General features: G+C 42.4%; 1 protein-coding gene across 3 annotated transcripts in view; it reads left to right on the top strand.

Annotated features, from left to right (window-relative positions):
- RUNX2 (RUNX family transcription factor 2) overlaps positions 1-21,904 on the top strand; it is a 206,134-nt gene that overhangs the window by 130,461 nt on the left and 53,769 nt on the right. For all 3 annotated transcript variants that reach the window (XM_074348839.1, XM_074348840.1, XM_074348841.1), the window contains one exon: positions 19,263-19,436. In XM_074348839.1, the coding sequence (XP_074204940.1) occupies positions 19,263-19,436 (174 nt within the window). The remainder of the gene's footprint in view (positions 1-19,262; positions 19,437-21,904) is intronic.

Genomic DNA, 21,904 nt, shown 5'->3' on the forward strand with positions numbered 1-21,904 from the left:
GTAATCGTCCAAAAGGGAGAAACTGGTTCATTTCCTAGCCAGCCGCTGTAATAAAATTCAGATTCCTGGGCCACCTGGCGTGGCCTCAGTGTGCTCTGTTCTTAAGGGAATAGTCTTCAGCTCAAAGGGTGGTCTTCTTTGAAAGCACTATTTAAGGGTTGTGTTCTTTGGTTTAAATCTTTATTTTTACAGCATTTGTGTTGTTCAGCTTTGGCACTGGAGGGATTTTATTTTCCTGTTCTCTTGATTATTTTAAGGTTAGCAGTTGAATGTTGCTAAAATTTACATAAGGGAGTGGTCCCCGCCCCCTCCGCCCGCCACAAGTGCTGCCTCCCTCCCCCCAGTCATCCTACCTGCCAGTTGTGTCTGAAGTAATTTCCCAGCAGTGCTGTTGACTTTGGGAGATTCAGTATTTCTGGTTCTCTCTCTCTGTGTGTGTGTGTGTGTGTGTGTGTGTGTGTGTGTGCGCGCGCGCGCGTTTGCCCTAATATCTGACTGATAATTAGTTTTTATTTGACTTGGAAATTCTGTTCATCTCCCTCCTCTTTCTTGGCCGAGTCAGAGAATTAACATGGGACAGTCAAAGTGGGGGAGCCTTATGCAGGGCGACAGGTGCTAATCTTCAGGGAAATTTCCCCCACATTCTACCCATTCAGGGCACGGTACATAAAAATGGCTTAATGTCTCTTTGAAGGTGTCAGCAGGCATGTGTGGACCACACAGAATGGGTTTCACTGAAAGTAATAGAGTGAAATTGTCTGCATAATTATTTTCCTTGGATTGAGAATCAGCAGCCCTCTTTGGGTTCAGGAAATAAACCTCTGTTAAAACCATATGGCACTATTCTCAGAAGAGATGTTATTACAGGGCCACTTCCCTCTGCAAGTTTGAGTCAGGAGTTCTTGAAAGGAGTCACATACATCTGAGAACAAATGTCAGGTTTTCTTCCTCCAGCTTGGATGGGAAAGTCAGATGTTCTTTTGCCTTTTTCACAAAGGCCACCCCACTGGTCAACAAGTAGAAGGTCTTGGGACGGGGCCGGCAGAACAGTACGGCCGCGGTATGGCCATCTCAGGTGTGTGCGCTTTGAATTATTATCTGGGGCCACAGGATTTTGTTCTTTAAAGAAAAGAAAAATTGCCCTTAATCCAGCAAAATGTGCTTTGTCAACACCAAAAACACATCTTAAGGTCAGGATAATTACATTCTGTCACCCAGACCCTTAATGCAAATTCAGTTGGCTTTTTGCTCTTTCCCACCCCGGTCCAGTATCAGTGGCTGTAAAACTTTCCTCTGAACTCGTCAGAGGACTAGCGTGCCCTAGAGATGGCTGTCTTACAGTGAAAGGGAAAGTGAGTAAGAGTACAGTTTGTATGATGGCTCGGGAGTGTTGGGAGGACAACTGGGTTGGTAAATATGTTAAATATCACTCACGATATTTTTATATTTTACTTGTGTGTTTAAGTATTTAAGCACACCATATGATACGTGCATTGTGATGAATCATTGTGCATTTCGTCTTTTTTGGGGGCAAGTAGTCTTCTTGCCTAGTCTTTAATGTATAAGCAGTAGAAGTCGATATTTGCTCATTTCTGTTAATAAGCCTAGAAGGTGACCAGAATCTGCAGCGCTTAATCTGGCTACTGGTAAATTACCAGGAAGGTAGAATGTCTCCTTCAGGGTCAGAATCTCTCTTAATAGATATTAAGTCCAACTTTTCGTTTCTTACCCCAGAAGAAGAGGGGACCATACTGGAAGTTACGAGGCTTTTCTGTTGCCTTAGGTGTGTTTGTAATGAGAACTGTTCCCTGCTGGAGAGGATGGCTGTTAACATATAGATTCCTTCCATCACTGGCCCATTTGTTTATTCCACAGACACTTCTTGGGTACCTGTATGTACTTCAGAAAGGGCTGTGAGGATTCAGAGAGGACTCAGTCATATGGGGGGCCCAGGGGAAGGTCAGTCCAAGAAGGGGAGAAAACATGGGCATTGGTGACAGTGCCCGTGTGGACAGAAAGCAGTAGGAGAGGAGGGAGAGCATAGGACGTGGCAGCTGAAGTGACAGGGATGTCCAGAAGCAGCTTTACTTTCATCTGGAGGGTAGAGGGAAGGCTTTTTATTGATGGGAAGGCCTGTGAGCTGGATCCTGAGTATCAATAATTAAACTTACTGGTCGAAATTCTTGAATATTAAATTCTCGGTCGATTGACGATGACTTTCAGAAGACGAACACTAAATCTCTTCTATTTTTATGATTAATGCCTCTCCTCCCAGCCAAAAAAATAAAACAGCCTCAAACCAAGAACCTCTTCACTCTGCTCTTTGCAAAGATCTATTATTGATGGCAGTTATGAACCGGCTGAGGTGCTTTCAGTCTTAACTCTCTCCTCTGCTCCTATTAATCTGGGGCCTCCTCAGCATTCGGGGCTGAGTTCCAGTGCTGCCAGTGTTAACAGTTCTGTCCTTTTTTTCGTTCTGTCCTGTTTGATCCCCTCAACTCTGGTTCTAGTGCGACGGCCTTCTTCCGGTTGGGGATACGCTGTTGAGTATAATTCAGGGGAACAAAGTAGATCAGATAATTGCATTAACTTTGAAAATACACTCTGAAGTTTGTTTTTTCATATCAGTAATGAGAAATAAAAATTTTATACCATGAGCTGGTACATAAAATTATTGACCAGCCCAGGGCCTAATTTTGAATTCACCAAAGGAAAAAAAAAGTCCATCGCAAAATCCGTGGAGGTGATCATCACGTTTTTTTTCAAGAGAACTCCTAAACTTCTCTAGAATGTGGCAGCCTCTGGAGTTCATCTTTTTTCAGGTAGGGAAAAGGAGAAGGTCTAAAAATCTTGAGGCCAACTTGGTGGCTCAGACTTTGTTTCCCAAGTCCTTTCACGTGTGTGATTAGTTAGGTCGGCAATTCTGTAAATGCTGTCACCGCCCACTATTTGCATTGTGTCACTGCCATATCTGCATCCAGAACAGATGGAGTCCTTTCTTCCATCCACATGGATGTTCTTCAGGGCTTGCTGCTTTCTGATTGACACCTGGAGTGAGGCTGCAGAGAGGGAGAGGGTGGAGAAGAGGGAACGCGTTCATTTTATTGTGTTTCTCTGTTTCTCCTGAGCTTACCGGAGTGCACACGGTAGGATGAGAAGTGGTCAAATGTACTGCTCTGTGGGATTCGGGAAGGGTTTTTCTTGGAAGATATGCTGGGAAAGATGGTTAGTCTTGGAGTTTGTGTTTCACGGTTGCTTCGTGTTTTCCTTTGCTCCCCTCTGTCTTGGACTCTGGTTTTGGTGTTCCCGGTGTAGCAGTTAGACCAGCACACGTTTTGGTTGCCCTCTGACCTGTGTGACTAATAGGTACAGAGTCGGAGTCTGATTTGTGACGTGGTCCAGAAAGGGCTGATCGCCCTGCAGTTGGGAGGCTTCAGAATATTCTCTTAAAATAATGTGACCAAGATTGAACTCAGAAGACACTGTGCACACTTGTGATCACCATAAAGGTATTCTTATTAAAAAGATGCCCAGGAGGCAACTCGAAGTGTGAGTCTCAAGTTCAGGAGATGCTGGAGAAGCGTTTGTGATAGTCCCTGGAACTTGAAGCCGTTGGTGTGGGTGAGGTTGCTTGGGGAATAGGTACAGAGTGAATGGAGGAGAGTTTTCTTCTTCTTCTTCTTCTTCTTCTTCTTCTTTTTTTTTTTAACCATTGTGGCTGAACTAACTTTGTGCCTTTGGCTCTGGAGTAGAAGGAGAGGCTGCTTTCCCGCCGGACTTCCTCGGGTCCCTCAGGCAGCAGTGGAGTGATGGCTCCTGGTTTGCGTCCTTCCGGGAGTGCTGCCTGCTCCTTGGTCTCCATGGCACCCCTCCTTCCCCCGCATCTCTTTATTGGCTTCTTTTGCTTGCCGACTCCATACGCGTTTGTGCTTCTTAAGTTCCTTTTAAAATACTTTCCTCTACTCTTTCCATATCTCCTTTCCTGAGTGACCATGTCAGTTACATCAATGGCTTCAGGTTTCTGTGATGCCTGAAGATGCATCTTCACCCTCTTCTGAATCTCAAACTCGTGTTTCTGGTTTGCTTCTTGGGCATCTCCACCGGAGTCTGTCCCCCAGGTATTTCACACTGATGTCCCCACAATATTCGGGATCCTGCACCTCCACTTTAACCAAACTCCTGCACCCAAATAGGACTGCCACCCACCTAGCTTTACCAGTTTCTAGTGCCCCACAGTTCACCTGTTTGTCCAAATGTGAAACCCGACATTCATCCTCTCTGCCTTACTCCTTTTATCTTCTCGTTCTACTGTTCTGTGTCTGAAATGTTTCCCGCACACCCACAGGCCTGGCTTTAGCTTAGTTCACCCTCTCAGTGTTTGTCTCCTGGTCTGTAACATACAAATAATCTCCTAACTGGTTTCATGCCTCAGACTGCACTCCTTTTGAGATCTGTTTCCCCTTGTAAAGTAAAGTGGTCCTCCGAAACTGTAAATTGGCTCATGGCACACCCTTGCCTAAGATACCTCAGTGGTCCCCTGTTATTTACAAGATGAAGTTTAGACTGTGTGACTTTCAGCATCTGGCCTGCCCCACTGCCTCCCTCCCACACCCCGTGGCTGAGCCCCAGCCATGCCAAATTGCTTCACTCTCAGCATTTTTAATCTCCGTGTCTTTGCACCTGCTGTTCCTTCTGCTTGGAGTGTCTTTTTCTTCTGCACTTGCTTGACTGACTTCTGCTCATCCTTTAAGTTTACTCAAATGCCATCTCCTCTGAGAGCCCTTCCTGAGCCACTCTTGGAAGTTAAGCATTTATTCTTTGGTTCCCCGCTGCCTGTTCAGACCTTGATTATGCTAATTGTCGCATTGCTGTGATTCTTTGCTTAAAAGTGCCCTCGTTTGGGAAATTTTAATTGATAAATGAGTATTGTATTTGCATCGTGGTTTCACCTGTGAAGGACGTTTTCACCTCTATTACATTTCATCCTGATGACATCCCTGTGATGCAGATATTCTGATCCTCATTTGACAGATGAGGAAGTTGAGTCATAGGAGGAAATTGAGTCATAGAGATGATAGGTTATTTGCCTGTATCTCCACCACCAAGTTAGTGGCAAAGCCAGGAACATTCTACAGGTTTTCTGCTCTTTATAAAACCAGGCCCAGATTTAGATATGGGATTCTGCTTTCCAATCAGACAGTGGCTTGGTCTTTTAAGTATTCCGTTAAGTTCACTGATCTTGTCTGTAACCCATGGCGACAGGCAAGGCATCCATCCACAGCATCACTCGTTCTTAGAACTGGAAGTTAGGTCGTCTGTTATTTCACAGTTGGGAATTCTGTACCCAAGAAGCTCACAAGCTACTGTCAGTGGCAGAACCCAAATCTCCTGCATTTTAGTCATGCCTTATCTTTCTTACGACATGTTGAGAAATCTTCAGTTCTATTGGACAGAGTTTTACAACTGAATCTCAAAGATTGTTAGTAGGACTTGTTGAGCCATTGGGCCAGTTGACTCTTGGGAAGAACCTACCCTTGGAGGATATCATTTCTGTGACCATTTTCAGTGGACGGCCCGTGAAAGAGACAGGACCCAGAAGAGAAAGAATCAAGTGATGACGTGCTTTCTTTGGTTACCCCACTTTCCAGATTGTACTACTTCTTTTCCAGTAAGCTTCCTGGACTCTTGAGCACGTGCCATTTTGAAAAAAAACAAAGGCATCTAATTAGGCTGATGGTAGTCAGAAGGGTGTGGTTTCATGGTGTCACTAGGCTGTATGGCATATTGGGCTTCAAGAGGAAAGTTACTTGGAGAGAGACTTGGAGCTCGCGTTGGTAGTATCTCTGTTCCTTCTCCTGGGCTTTCCCTGTCTGTACTTACATGTATATGCATAGGATAGAGATAATGTAAATATATAACCATATACACGGGTACTTGGAAGAGCCAATACTTTATACATTTTACGCAGACAAAAGAAAAATCCTCAGCAGTCATTACTGATTAAATAAATCACTGTGAAGCTAGCAGACAAAAGTTCTTAAAACTTTACATTTGCTTTTGAAAAAAAAAAAAGTTTCCATTTTAATCACCTGAAGGTTTTCTAAAAACATTTTTTGAAAAAGGTATTGAGCTGGTGTCTCAATCGTGTTCTTTAACTGAGGTGGGGCTGATGATGAAGTCTGAAAACTGGGCACCAACCCACTTCCTTGGGTTTGAAGAGAATGCACTTTTCTAGTCTGCTGTTCCTTGAAAAAAAAAAGGTAAAATCTGCTATCTTCTAACTCCATTTAACACTACTTTAGATTCCCTTTTATATAACAATAACCTGATCCTACTCAAACTACTTGGCACCTTTAGTGACAGAGTGGAATGCAAGAACACTTTAGCAGATCTGAAAGTGAGTACACTGTCGTTTTGGAATGAAGACATAGAGTTTTCAGTTCTTTATTCCGAGTCCGCAGAAGATAAGAAGACAAGGATTAACACAATAGACTTCCTTCATTACACTTGGCTGAACAAGGCCGTGATCTGTCAAGACTACAGTCAGTTGTGAAGCAGCATTCAGGAAGGGTGGGTGGCTCGGGGGATAAACGCTAGCCCATCGGAAAAGGCTGCTGATACATGAGGAACTTTTTCTGAGTTTAACTTGTAAACTGTTTTATTTTGGAATTTATATCATATTACCCTTGCAGTTTAGAGAGAAATGAGGGTTTTGGGTTTTTTTTTTTTTTAAATGTTGTTGATGGCATTTTTTAATTCCTTCACCCATCTGAATTTTATTAGGGGGGTAATTTCAAAGACATCTCCTGTTTAATCATGTTTAAACAATCTGTGTAAGACCTGTTGTGTAGATATAAACACAATAGTCCTTTAATGTAGTAACACAGACGTCTGACAGACATGGCCCGTAACAGACATCCATCCATTATTGCTTAAGCTGCTGTTCCTTCCATGCCTGACCTGAGAGGCTAACCACAGAGCTCAGCTGACCGCATTCGCTGCTTGGAAGACATTGACATACCCCGAATTAATGTCTCGTGAGCAGAGAATTGCAGAGCGGCAGACAATTGGAGAGGCCTTCGCCCAGATTAAAACTAAGTACCTTAAATCTGTTTTAATGGCTGTGTTTATATCTCCTTCTTCTTCATTCCTTTAAAAAAAGTAATCAAGTTTCGCAAGCGTTAAGAAAACCACCTCTTCTTGCCAGCTGGACGAGGTCCAGTTTCACCAAGAAATTCTGCCCCCCCCCCCTTATTTTTTCTGTCTTTTTCTTTTTTCTTCCTCTGTGATCTTCACTGCCATTCAACACAGCAAGACCAGGCTGCGGGAGCTGGCTGACTTTTTCTTTGGTTATTACTTTTTAACATTTTGGGAAAATTGAAAACGATGTTCTGTGGCTGGAGCAACAAATGTCAAGAGAGGAGCCCTTTGCAGTTTTTAATTGCTTCAACATCGTGCTTTTTTCTTTGCTTAAAACACACAGTCACACACACAGCACATGCACAAAACCCTAATAACGAAAGAGAAAGAGAAGATCGCATGCTAAGGAAACTCAGCCAGGATCCACGAATTGCGTGACAGTCTCTAGGCTGGTTGTCACTAGACTCTTTGAAGAATAATGCCATCCATGTTTAGCTGGATTATTGGCAAATAAACAGTGATGCTTTTTGTTCAGCTATGGAAACTACCATTTCCATTGCTTAAAACGTTACCGTTAAAAAAATCTTTACATCTCTCAGTGGGGTCTCTATAAAAGCTAGTCGCACAGAACTGTGGTGTGTGTGAATGTATCATAGTCAAAGAAGGCAAAGGAAATGTTTTCAGAACTAACGCACTCAAGTGTTACTAAGTTTTGGGAGGAAAGTGTAGACAGAGAGAAAGAGATCTTTTGTTCATTTCCCAGAAACTGAAGGGAGAGATGCAGATTCAGACGGCCCAGGGTTGTTGTGGATGTTAGGTTGTAATTAGTAGAACGAGATGTGTTGTGATAATATGGAGTCAGGAAGACCGGGTATCATGTAATAAAATTTCTTAGTTAAGCTTCTCTGCTTTTTCTTATTTTGTTCTTTCTAGATGTCTTTTCCTCAACTTCCCCCACCCTCCTCCTTTACTCATATGGTAGCCTGGTATATGAAAAAGACAGGAAAAAGCATCCTTCAGAAACAACAGGCAGACAGAGTCAAGGATAGCAGGATTGGAGCTAGGAAGAAAGTGCCGGAGAATTTGGAGGTAAAGAGGCAGAGTAGAGGAGAGGTGTGTTAGGACAAAGGAGAGGGGCCATGCGGAAGTCAGCCCTGTGGTTCTCTGTTGGTTCTTTCCCCACTGCCTGCGAAAAGTGGTGCATCTCTTGTTTATTTCCAGCATGCTTTCATCTGATCTGTCTTTACATTTTTTAATCCTTTTTTCTTCTTACCTCCCTTGAATTTCTTTTCCTTTAGATAGTTCACTTTTCTTGACTTCATTAATTCAAGAAAAAGTATGGTACCCTGAGCACATGCTTATGAGAGGTTATTTATTCCCCGATGCATGACGGCTGCTGGCAGAGCCCAATAGCCCAATAGCCCCGTCCCTTCTTCCACGTGCTTTATTCTTTGATCACCGCGAGTTGCCACAGCCTAAAATCTAAAATTTATAAAGGAACTTGTGTTTATATGCACGCAAACTAGTATCTCACAATTCTTTTGTTTGCGTATTTATCGAAAGGGCTTGAATTCTTTAACCTTTAGAAGCCTACATTTTCAAAGAGGCTGTCCTTCAATGATCTCTCTCAGGCATCTAATTCTATTTTAAAAATGACTCTGTATGACTTTGAGAGAGTGAACTTTTTACTCACTGATCTAAACTGGCGCCTCTTATTATTAAAAGAAAGCAAATTCAGCTTTTAACATTTTTTTCTATGAGCTGGAGTTCCTAGAATATTTCTACGGAGTCTATGGCTGAACTATGTAATTATGTCTCTTGAGTAGATTATGTTTTTCTTCCCATAATTATGTTTTTACCCAAGAGACTGGAAGGCTTCAGACCTCTCTGGGGTGAAATTGTGTTTCCTCTCTTCTTCCCCGATAAACTGAATTCTGCAGGCCTGACTCTGTTCCAGGGCTGAAAGGGGCTTGAAGATATGTGGTAGTGATGATGATTTTTTTTTTCTTTAGAAATTGGTTTATAAGTGAAGAAGGGCCCTTAGAGGGAAGCTCTGTTAGTTCATTTTTGAGATGCCATCAGAGAAGAATCTCCTGGAAGGAGATTTGTTTATGATCTGTGGTCCTCTGTCTGAAGTCACACACTAACAGCAGGCTAGGGCCGTCCTGTGTGAGCGCTGGGGCCCTGGGCACACAGCATATTGTGTGGCTGCTAATTTCCAGTGGCTCAGAGGGGCTAGAGGCCTTAATCATGAAGACAGTTTCATAGTCCATTTCATTATTCTGGTCCCGAAATAGTTTTTGACCTGAACCAGACAGCACACTCTTAGGAAAAAAGATGATTCAGCAGCCTTTCCCAGCAAAGATTACAGACTCATCAATTTAACTGTGGGAAATGTTTCCCAATAACCAGGCGTTTTTCTTTTTTTCTCCTCCTCTCTGACTTTTACTGGACAGAAGCAGAGAGGATTCTAAATGTATCGGTGTTCTCATTTATTAATTCAACACACATTTGTTGTGTGCCTTCTCTGTATCTAGGCTCTAATCTAGGTTACGTGCTAGATTTGAGACGTGACACCTGTCCTCGGGGTTCAGAATCCAGTCCAGGAGAATCTAGGATAATTTTACATAAATATTTTATATCAATTCATAGTAAATTAATGCTTACTGAATCCCCTCTATACTTAAGTACAACACAGTAGTAGACCAAAAAAAAAAAAAAAAAAAAAAGTTGTAGCTGCTCTCCACTTGCTGAGAAACCAGATAGAACCTGAGGGTTCACTAGAGACAGAAACAACCAGAACAATGTGATGACCAAGTTGAGACTGGGAAGGGATTTGGCGTGTTGGAGATGCTGGGGAGAGGCAGTTCTGAGTGGGGGAGGCAGCTTGGGCGAAGGCACAGGGACTCTCTGAGGGACAGTGGGGAGTCCAGTGTGCGTGGAGCAAAGCCTGGGAGCAGTTTAGTAGGAGCCATTGGAGTGAGCATGATAAGGTACGTTGCGACCATCTTTTCCAGGTCCTTGTTTGCTGGCCTCGGGGGAGCTATGCTTAGTTTGATAGACAGTGAAAGGCAACCGAAAGGGTTTGAGCAGGTAAGTAACATTTATGTTAGAATTTAGGGACTGCAAGGACTTTAGAAATTATGGAAACGATCTTTTCGTTTTTGGCAGGCCCAGAGAGTTCCGTTAAACCCTTCCTGTGGTTGTAGCACTGGTTGGTGCCCTTGCATATATGCTAGCCCGCTGCTCTGCTGTCTTGGCCACAAGTGAGAGGTCGGCAGTGGTCCTAGTGGGAATGGGAGCCAGGGGCCCGTCCCAGGGCTGGGCTTGACTGGATGATGGGGTCTAGGAGAGGGAGGTGGCAAAGACATACCTAAGCTGGATTTTGAGCCAGGGAGACTGGAAAATGGTGATATGAATGGAAATACAGAAATTAGGGGAGGCTGATTGGGACTCTTTGTAGTGGCGTGGAGGGTGAAGGTGGGGAGCTGTGTCAGGGAGAAGCAAAGAGCTTATCTAAACATTACAAGCATTACGAGAGTACAGGCCGTTGATTTTTAGACTTTTACAAACTACCAGTGAAATGTCATCTGAATGTAAACAGAAGAATTTCATTTTTCTCAGTAGTATTTTCACTTTCTCACGTATGTAGGAATGCAGAAAATCAAAGTTTTTTAATCTGGAGCCTCAATAATTATAAGGTATTTGGATCCAAAGTTTGCTTGGCTTCCCTGAGAACTCACTGGAGTCCGTGTCATCCTCCTGTTATCTTGCTTTTGCTGGAAACCGTCTAAACTGAACTCTCTCTGATATAGTAAGGCTCATCCTTAACAGTAAAATTCCAAGTAATTTCCTTTGGAATTGAATGATGACTTTAAAATTAGTCATCCTGTCCCCCACGCCTTCCCTCCAAACACTCCTTCATGTACCACTTTCAGGGTAGAAAGATTAGAATTGAGGGAATCATTTTTTCCCTCCCAGCACTGCCGTGGAGTTGTATCTCTTTTGCTGTATAACCAGTTCGCTTTGAAAAATGGTAATTAATTCTGGTGCAAGTCCTCTCTCCTCTTCCTTTTTACTCCAAGTCATTGTCACAACATTCTTAAATGGTTATATCCTGTGGCTTGGAGTACTGGACCGGATCTCATTCTGTCGCTTACTTGCCGACAGCAGAATTAGCTCATGTCTCCCCAGACCCCTCCTCCTCCAGGGAAGCCTGAACCCAGGAGGCTCATGGGCTGCCAACGTATTGTTTTATTGGTTAAGGGGTAAAAAGAATCTATCTTTTAAAAGGACAGCTTTCCATATATGTTGCGTCGTTTGAAAGAATTAACGAGTCGTGGTAAAATGAGAGGCATCAAGTGATTTGAAGAATGGTGTCCTCCGTTTGCATCACAACATCCATGCTCAGCACCATCTTGTCTCATAGGACATTCATGATCATATTTCTGTCATCTGTCCTCCAATGAGCTTTTCTCCTTCCTTCTCTGCTCATCAGAATCCTCCTCAGCCGTCAAGGACATAGTGATCTCATCGGTGAGTTTCCTCTTTTCTCTCACCACTCGCTCCCCTGTTCTTCCAATGGCATTTTATTATCTTTAAAAATTGTTTTTTATTGTGAAAAATTTCAAACATCCATTAAAAGAGATTAAAAGATATATATATATATTCATAAGATCCCCATATACCCATCATCCTTATTTTATAATTAATAACATTTTGCTGTATTTATTTCATCTGTTATTTTGCCTAAATATTTTAGAGCAAACAACGGACATCATGACATTTAACCCCTCGTTATCCTTTCTAAGAAGTAAGGACGGGTCCTTACAGAAGCACAAAAACACTTCTTCCTTGGTATTTTGAAACAGTCCATATTTATATTTGTTCAGTTGATCCCCAAACTGTAGCATTTCAGTGACTGCCCTCACACTGCCTTCCCGACCAGACTGTGTGCTGCTTGGGGGCCAGGACGTTATCTTATATACTTTCCCCTCCTCCTTTCAATGCCTAGTGACACTTGCGTGGCAGGTGCTTGGTACTCGCTAGCTGGACTGAGTGACCTGAATGTGGCCATGGTACTGATTCCTGATCGGTGCTCCACAGCAGATCTGTCTTTTAACTTTATTCTATTTAAAAACGGTATCTTTTTGATCCCGAGGATGCAATTAGATAGATACTTAATAAAAGAAGTGAGTGTTTAAAACCGATTTAAAATCCTGCTGTAAAAAGAGGAGCTGTCAGACATCACGCTCTAGTAACCAGCAAAATGACCCCACTGTGCCATGTGAGGGTGGATGGGCCGTGACACAGGGCACCTGTTGTGAAAGGCCTGCTCTTTTATAAGTGCTCTTGGACACCTTCAAGAGGGCGCTGTAACTGGGGCAGTGCACCACACTGGGAATACATTGCACAGAGCGCAGGGTTCTGGCTGGGCGCCCGCCTGCCTCCCCAGAGTTGTTTAGTAGTGCTTGATCGATCGGCTTATAAAAACGGGCAGAATGGGTCACATCAGACAGACAGGTTTATTTTTGTTGTTCACATACCAGTTTCAGAGTCCTCATATACCAGTTTCAGAAGCGTGATTTTTTTTTTTTAAGCAGAAGTCCTAATGGCAACATCACCAACTGTGGGTGAGTTGCCCTTGCACTGAAAGAGCTGGGTAGGGAAGAATGGGACCATTAGCTGGACCATTTGGTTGGTGACTTAACAGTTCTTCATGCGTCTTTGCTTTAAGGATGTGTGAATGCTGTGACCTTTCCATCATGCTTTCTTCTTGTGGCCTTGAGTTTGTTGCAACAAAAGTCATATTCAGCCAAACACACTAAACTTTTTGAAAGAAATTTGTTCTGAAAACTACTTTTTTTTTCCGTTTTAAATTCATTTTTGACCGTGATTTCTCCTGAATGACTGATGATCTGCTGTTTTAATCTAAAATAAGCTGTTTGAGAAACAGACTCACAGACATAGAATACAAACTTGTGGTTGCCAAGGGGGAGAGGGGTGGAAGGGACAAACTGGGAGTTTGAAATCTGTAGATACTGACAGGCATATGTAGAATAGATGAACAGGATTATACTATATAGCACAGGGAAATATATACAGGATCTTATGGTAGCTCACGGTGAAAAAGAATGCAGCAATGAATATATGTATGTTCACGTATAACTGAAAAATTGTGCTCTACACTGGAAATTGACACAACATTGTAAAATGACTATAACTCAATAAAAAAATGTAAAAAATAAAATAAAATAAGCTGTTTGGCCATGGGATGGTAAAGTGCCCTGGACCAGCAGTCAGAAGACCTGGGTTCTATAAGCCAATCAGTTTATTAAACTTACTGTGATAATCACTTCATGATGTATGTAAATCAAATCATTATGCCATTCACTTTAAACTTATACAGGGCTGTCTATCAATTATATCTCAATAAAACTGGAATAAAAATGATTATATATATTATCTGTTCTAAATTATAGAAATGTAATAGAGAACAGAGATTGGTACAGAGTAAGTACTTACTATGGTTAAAATTACATTGATATTATTAATGCATAATATTAATAATGCTTACCTCTGGATAATTGGGCTTAAAAGTAGTTCTTATTTTCTTCTTTATAATTGCTTTTATTTTCTAAATTGTCTAAAATTCCCATGAATAAAGTTTAAATTGTTATTTAAATAAGAGAGAGACAAAAAAAAGAAGACCTGGGTTCTCATCCTGCCACTAACTAACCTGTGACTTTGGCAAACCACTTCCCCTCTCGCCGTCCTCATCCACTAAAGAGTATACTGCTCAAAAATTCAGAGTTGAAATGATTTTTGTTGTCCTTTTCAGCTCTGTGATTCTGGATGACTTACAGCTGTGCTTAAGATTTATGGTGAGAGCAAATGGGGCTTTTTCAGAAGGCAGGCAAGCAAACTTTCACTTAAATGAATGTGTTTCAGAGAAATTTCTTAGGAAGCACCAATGAAGGCTGGTCTCTAAAAAAGGGCTTTGCCCACTGGATTCAAGAGACTGCCAAATAAGAAGGGAAGAGTTTTTTGGGGAAAGGCAGTGTTGTAAGAGGAGAACCTTGGCCAGGATATTTTCTCTCAAGCAAGACATCTGTCTGAAAGAGGAGACCATTCATTCATTCATTATTTATTTATTGAGCACCTACTGTATGGCAGGCACTGAACTAGGTTGTGAGGATCCAGCCGTCAACAAGCCAAAGCACTCATTTTCATGGGACACACAGTCTTGCAGGGGAGACACCGGGATGCGTTAGAGAATGACGCATGGTGGTAATGGCCCTTGGGGAAATAAACAGGATGTGCTTGTAGGGAGGCACCCTACTCTGGGTGCAGTAGGCAGGCACCTCTTGTGGGAGGGGGTGTTCACTCCGAGATCTAAGGGATGAGAAAGAGTGGGCTATACAGAGAATTGGGGGAAAGCATTTCTGGAGTTTGGAAAGGTCCTGGTGTGGGACACGAAAAGGATACAGTGGCAGATGCCCAGAGAGGGACGATGGGGCCCTGGACTCGGGTTTTGTTGGTGGAAATTAAAGGACTGAAAAGATTTGAGATAGACTTTCAAGATGGAAATGACAAGATTTGGTAATGGATTAACGGTGGGGAGTGAGTGATGAGGGGAAATCAAGGAAAGTGTCAAGGTTTGGGGCTGAAGGGACTGATTGGCTGCTGCCACTTACTGAGATGGGGGACTCTTAAGGAGGAACAGGGTTTTTTGGAGAGATGAATCAAGAACTCTTGTCTTAAATATTGCTGCATTTAAGATACCTTTGTGTCATCCCAAGGGAGAGTCAGGTAGGCAGTGGGACACAGAACCTGACACTCAAGACAGAGGTCAAGGCTCACCCTAGCAGTGGGGACAAATTGGTGTCAGTAGGTGGCATCCAGTGTGTGGGGCTGGGAGCTCAGCTTGGGCTGTGTTTCTCTACCTCAGCTGCACATTGGGTTACGTGGTGAGCTTTTAAAAATGACTTTCCCCAGGAACTTCTTCCAGAGATTCTGATTTAATTGAGCTGATGGACATCCATGTTTTTCAAAGCTCCCTAGAGAATTTTTTTTTTAATTGAAGTAGAGTTGATTTACAATGTTGTGTTAATTTCAGGTGTACAGCATAGTGATTCAGTTATATACATATATATTCTTTTTCATTATAGGTTATTACAAAAATATTAGCTATAGTTCCTTTGTGTTATATAGTAGGACCTTATTGTTTATCTATTTTATATATAGTAGTTTGTATCTGTAAATCCCAAACTCCTAATTTATCCCTCTCCTACCCCCTATCTCCTTTGGTAAACATAAATTTGTTTTCTGTGTCTGAGTCTCTTTCTGTTTTGTAAATAAGTTCATTTGTATCATTCTTTTAGATTCCACATATGTTAAATATGATATTTGCCTTTCTCTGTCTGACTTACTTCACTTAGTATGATAATCTCTAGGTCCATTCATGTTGCTGCAAATGGCACTATTTCATTCTTTTTTATGGCCGAGTAGTGTTCCATTGTATATATATACCACATCTTCTTTATCCAGTCATCTGTCGATGGATTTTTAGGTTGTTTCTATGTCTTGGCTGTTGTTGATAGTGCTCCTGTGAACATTGGGGTACGTGTGTCTTTGCGAGTTAGAGTTCCCTCCGGATATATGCCTGGGAGTGGGATTGCTGGATCATAGGGTAAGTCTATTTTTAGCTTTCTAAGGAATCTCCATACTGTTCTCCATAACGGCTACACCAATTTGCATTCCCACCAACAGTGTTGGAGGGTTCCCTTTTCTCCACACCCTCTCCAGCATTTATCATTTGTGGACTTTTTAAGTGATGGCCGTTCTGACCAGTGTGAGGTGATACTTCATTGTAGTTTTGATTTGCATTTCTCCCTAGAGAATATTTTTATCCTGTGATGGTGGAAGAGCCATAGCTCAAGGCAGGCAGTGCAGCTGGAAAGGAAGACCCAGCACCGAGCATTTACTAGTCTTAGGTAACACACAGCAATTCTCCATTCTTTATTGCTTTCTCCTGCTTGGAAGATCTGCTCTTTGGCCCTTTAGATGAGATCTCCTTCTCCCTGTCCCAGGGCAGAGCCCCATGTCCTTGATTTAAGTCAGCGTGCCCTTTGTCTTCTGAGTTCTCCGTTTCTGAAGGGAGCGCTCGGGTGCTGAGGATTGAAGTACATCTTCTTTCAGCCCATCATCCGCGTGTTACTCTGATGTGGTTTAGTGGTGGCAGGTATTCGTCACGGATGAAAGATGAAGACCCCGTTGGGCTTTTGCTCTTCATTCTGCCTTAAGGATTTTGTTGTGGTTGCAGTGGTGGTGGTGAAGGAGCAGCCGTTCTACAAGGGAAAACACGTATGTTTTTTGTGTGTATGCAGCTGCAGAGAGATGTTCCCTGAGTTACTGGAGGATGTCTGTAGATGCTTGGTAGCCAGTCTTTGAAGATCATTTCCAAAAGGTCATTGAGGCTTTTAGAATTTCACCTGCTGTTAAATTTCTCACCCACATCAGTGCTCCTCCAAGGCCTTTATTCTTGCCTATGACCTCCGATTACTGCCCTGTGGCACCGGACTTAGAGAAGACACACATCCATATTCTGAGTTCACATCTTAGACGATCTCCATGAAAACCTAATGAAAGGGCTGTAGAAAGCAGAGGCTAGGCTTATTAAGTTTTCTCATGACCCATGGCCCACAGGAAGTCCCAGGATATAAAGGAACCACGCAAAATCATGCAGCTCTCCCCTCAGCCCTCAGGGAGTCTGCCATTCCAAAAATATGGCCTATTAAAAAATAATTTCCAGGGACCATTCCATAAGCTTTCTTGTTAATATTTACAGCTGTATCAACACCACACCAGTGCTTTTTTTTTTTTTTTCGGTATGTGTAGGAACAGAATTGGTAGATCTCAGTGTGACAAGTACTGTGTCAAGTACTCATGAAACTCGTAAGACACAGCAAGATGGATTGATGGAAGTTTGTTCAGGGTACTGGGATGAGCTGTTAACTTGGCAATTGAATCCTTGCTGCTGCTTCTTTCTGCCTTGAAAACCAGCCTGACACCTCCCAGGGCTTGGTCCTCAGGGGCCTCACTCAGGCGAGTCCCCCACAGTAGCTGGGTGAGGAAGAGGAGAGAAGCGGGCATGCCAGCATCTGTGCCACAGGATGAGTGGAAAGCCCAGTCCAGGAAGACTCGGACAGCATCCTGGTCCAGCAGCATCCTGGTCCAGGCCTGGCTAGTCAAGAGCTGAGCCCACGAGCTAGTTGTTTTATCTCTGCAGGCCTTGGTCAGTTCATCTATGAGCACCTGACTTGCTGGGGCCTAGGAGCTGTTTTGGGTCATCTCTACAGGTTCTTTAGATTTCTCAAATCTATTTGGAATCTCAATAAAAAGTCGTAAATGGTGTGGAAAACAACCATGAACAAACAGGAAGTTTCCCCAGTTTTCCTCTGATCATTTTTCTCCACGTCTTAGACCCCCGTTACAGCACATGCCCTGCAATGACACTGGCAGGAAATAAGGTGGTGGGTGCATTTGAGTTAGTGGGCCCAGTTGGAACTTGTTTGGCTGTGGAGACAGCTACACTCATGTTACCAAGCCTTGGCTTCCTGTCTGTTTTCTTTGGGCTGGGTAGGCAATGAAAAAGGAGACAGGAAAATACATTTAGGGGCAAATAAAATAAGGAATTTGTCTTAGGAAGACAGCTTATAGTTGGGAAATTCTAATGTTCAGCTTAACCCTGTCCTGATACATTCCTCCTGTCGCGTACCTAAGTGGGAGATGAGGTGTTCTTGTCGCTTGTAGGACATACATGTCCATTCTAGAAGGCTCTTAGTAATCCTCCTGCAGGATTTTCTCCTGTTACGGATAATACTGTGGATGCCCTTAATTTTTCTTCAGAGGGCAGATTCCTATTCTGCCATCATCTTAAATGGCTCTTCTTTGAATCAGCTTCAGTTGCTTAACATTTTACTAAAATGTTGGGGCAACATACTAAGGCTTCACCAGTACAGACCACGGAATGAGGAATCTGCAGTACATTTCTGACTGGGCAGTAGGCAGGCGTCACTGCCTGTCCCCCACAGCACCACTCTGCTGGAATACACCCATCTCACGTCACACCAAGATTCAGGTGTCTTTCTGTTACCCCAGCACCAAGGCAATACCACCAGACCCTTTGCTAAGAGTGATTTGAGGATATTTTAAAAGTTTTAGTCCCTCAGTTATATTTCAATTTGCATATTTTTTCAATATCTAGAATCTCCTTGGATTTTACACTTGAAGAAACTAGAAGAGAGACCGAGTGGTTTCTTTTTGTTTTGTTTTGTTTGGATAATAGGTTCTTACATTCACATGGTAACCCAAAGGGTATTTTTCAGTTTCTCTGACAGAATCCCAGTACTATATTTAAAATAAAAAAGCATCCTCTCTGATTTAACATAGTCTATTAGGTGCTTTCAGGCTTTAGGGTATCACAAAATAACCATGTTCCTCTTGAGGATTTGAATTTCCTTGCCTGTATTTCTGTTGTTTTCCTCTTAAAGGAGTTCTCAATTTGAGTTTTAATTTTTTTGAAAAGAGTCTCAGTAAGGTACCGTTGTAACATAAGAAAGAAACAGTCACATGTGGTCATCGTGAAATGCCCCTTTGACAAATGTGTTTGTTTCTGCCCCAAGTCTGGCGCCATGTGTGTCCCATGAACGGACTCTGAACGTCCAGTGGAGGCTTCCTCCTCCATGAAATGAGCAAACACACCCTGGGACATGTTCCTTCACCCTTTCCATCCTCACTGAGAGGCCAGAGGGGGTGTCCAGAGTGTCCCTGTGGGCTCCAGCGTCCTGGCCCCACCAATGATGCTTGGCTCTGAGTCACCCACTGGGCCCCTCAGCTCTCCATTCATAGAACAGAACCAGGGATGCTTGTCACCAGGTGATACTTATAAAGCCATTTGAAAGGGAAGGCATTATACAGACACTTCACTGTAAATATCAATATTGAAAATTCCTTGGCTTAACTACCCCACCCCCCGTATGTATGTTCACGTATCTATTTAGCATGGTCAATTGTTCAGCTAATTAATATGCTTTTATTTTATGATTTGCTGTTTCCAGGGCACAGACAGAAGCTTGATGACTCTAAACCTAGTTTGTTCTCTGACCGCCTCAGTGATTTAGGGCGCATTCCTCATCCCAGTATGAGAGTAGGTGTCCCGCCTCAGAACCCACGGCCCTCCCTGAACTCTGCACCAAGTCCTTTTAATCCACAAGGACAGAGTCAGATTACAGGTAAGACAGACTCATAGGTTTCACTTGCACAGACTCTGGCAGCCTGGGGGTGAGGGGCTAAGAGATGAGATGTGTTCACTGCAAAACTCCTGGAGCTGGGAAATGGCTTATGATGAAAGAATCGACACTTGAAGATGTTGACCTTCTTCTTTTTTTTTTTTTTTAAATGAACAACAAATTCCAATATTCAATAATTTGGGGATAAAATTTGGGGGAAGTTTCTGCTGATGCTGTCCTCTGTAGCGATGGCGGTCCGCACACTGGTGAAATGGTAATACCACGCTCTCTGGGAGAATGTTTGTTGTAAGTTTCTATATCGTGTCCAGGTGGTGCAGGGGATAACATCACACCCTCACTATTAAAAAAATTAGTGTTACCGTCTCAGATTTGGGCTTAAATTTATTACATGTATAACTATTTCATTAAGTTTGTTTAAAAATTGCCCAGGGCTAACAGGAAACCTTGATTGGTGGTTATAAGGCCGGGCCAGCGAGTGGCTCATCGGGCAGACAGAATTCCCTTCTGATTCACATTTAGCTCCTGTTCCTCCCGCGACATTTCTCTTTTTGCATTCTAGCGTGCTGCTGGCTTCACCCTTCTTCTTAAAAAAGAATATCAGCCTTGCATTACAGACTAATCATTCACATTTGGTGCGTTAAGACTCCCAACTCTTTTTTTTTTTTCCTCTGCCCCACTTGGGCATAAATAGATCTTACTATAGGACTAGTCTGATTGCTTTTATGTCATGGTGACAAGAGAGTGTGCTAATCATCATAGCTCTTCAATTTGCAGATCGCAAGTATTGAGAGCCGAAAGGAACTCACATGTCATCCAGTTGCTATTGTTGGCAGAGGGGCTAGACCAGAGGGAAAATAACTCAAAACAAAATGTACAGTAAACTCTCAACGTGGACCTTTTCTCAAGGTTGGGTTTTTTTTTTTCCTATGGTGGTTAGGTTTTGAGTGTCCTTAATGGTTTATAAACATAACTGTCTATAAATGAAATGACCTACCTTTTCTTCTCTCCTGCCCACTCAGGTGTATGTCTTCTTGGATATTAACTTAGGTTTCTGTGGGTACATGTGTATTAGTCTGAATATATGGGTATGCCTGAGTATATATTTTTTTAAATAATATAGAATTATAAAAATTAAACATCTAAACACTGAAGAGAACCAGATATGTGCATAAGGGGAAAACCTTGGAACTCTGTGAAGAACAGCCATATGTTAGATTTAAATAAACCTCCAAATGTTGAAATGTAGGAATCAGGTTAATGTGCTCACTAGACATGTGTCCTTCCTAAAAACGCAAGGGTGAAAGTCACACTAACTTGTGAATTTGAAGCTTGTAGCTGTAGGTTCAATGGCATTTAAAGTAGTGGACTTAATTTTTTTTTTTTTAATTGAGATACAGTTGATTGACAGTGTCATATTAGTTTCAGGTATACAACACAGTGATTCAAAAATTTTTATAGATTATACTCCATTTATAGTTATCATAAAGTATTTGTTGTGTTCCCTGTGCTATGCAATATATCCTGTAGCTTATATATTTTATACATAGTAGTCTAAGTGTGGGCTTTAGATCATTGATCAAGGCTCATAATAGCTGTGCTTTTGTCTTCGTAGTAATCTTTAGACTCTGTGTGTATAGAAGCATTTGTGTATATATTTATATGTGTGTGTGTGTGTGTGTGAATATAAGATTTGTAAGGGTCTTATGGTAACTAGTAAGATAAATACAAGAGAAATATATGTTCTATGTTTTGGCAGCCCCTGGGTTCTTCAAATGTTTGATTTCTATAGTTGAATCCTTAGGCATGAATTATTTTTTGCCAATGACTAAAACCTTTAAAATGGCCTTCGGAACCTGTGTGTTCCTAGATTCACGTAAGAAGATGCTTTTCTCAAGGCTTTGTCCTCAGACCTAAAGATGACATTGTAAAATAGAGCCAGAGGGCACTTTAGCATCTGAAGGGCCCATAGGTGTCATTACCCGAAAGGCTGGTGAAAGTTGTGAGGAGGACCCACATTTGAGCAGCAGCCCCGCCCCAAGATCTGCTCCCACCGGAGGCTCGGAAGGTCAGGCTCCCTGCCTGCAGTTCCGCAGCAAGTGAGTGACAGAGCAGAACGCGGTCTCTGGATTCCTTGTGCAGTGTGGTTTGCCTTACACAGTCCCATGCTGCAGTTCCATCACGATCGTTTAAAAACAATATTTAAATATTTACTGGATATACTCCTAAAAGAGAAAATATAAAATGAGTTTATTTCTGGATTCTGATAACTTTCTGGAATTATGTAACAAGAATATTAGCTCTCCGTTTAGCCATTATGACAGCAGTAGAATTGATTTATAGATCAGTCTTCTCTCTCTCTCTCTTTTCTTTTCCCCTCCAACATCCGCAAGGTATTGGGCCCAACAGCTTTTTCCAACTTTGCAGATTCGCACACACGTTAGTCCTGCGCC

The sequence above is a fragment of the Camelus bactrianus genome, chromosome 20, assembly GCF_048773025.1.
Source record: "Camelus bactrianus isolate YW-2024 breed Bactrian camel chromosome 20, ASM4877302v1, whole genome shotgun sequence".
Lineage (NCBI taxonomy): Eukaryota > Metazoa > Chordata > Mammalia > Artiodactyla > Camelidae > Camelus > Camelus bactrianus.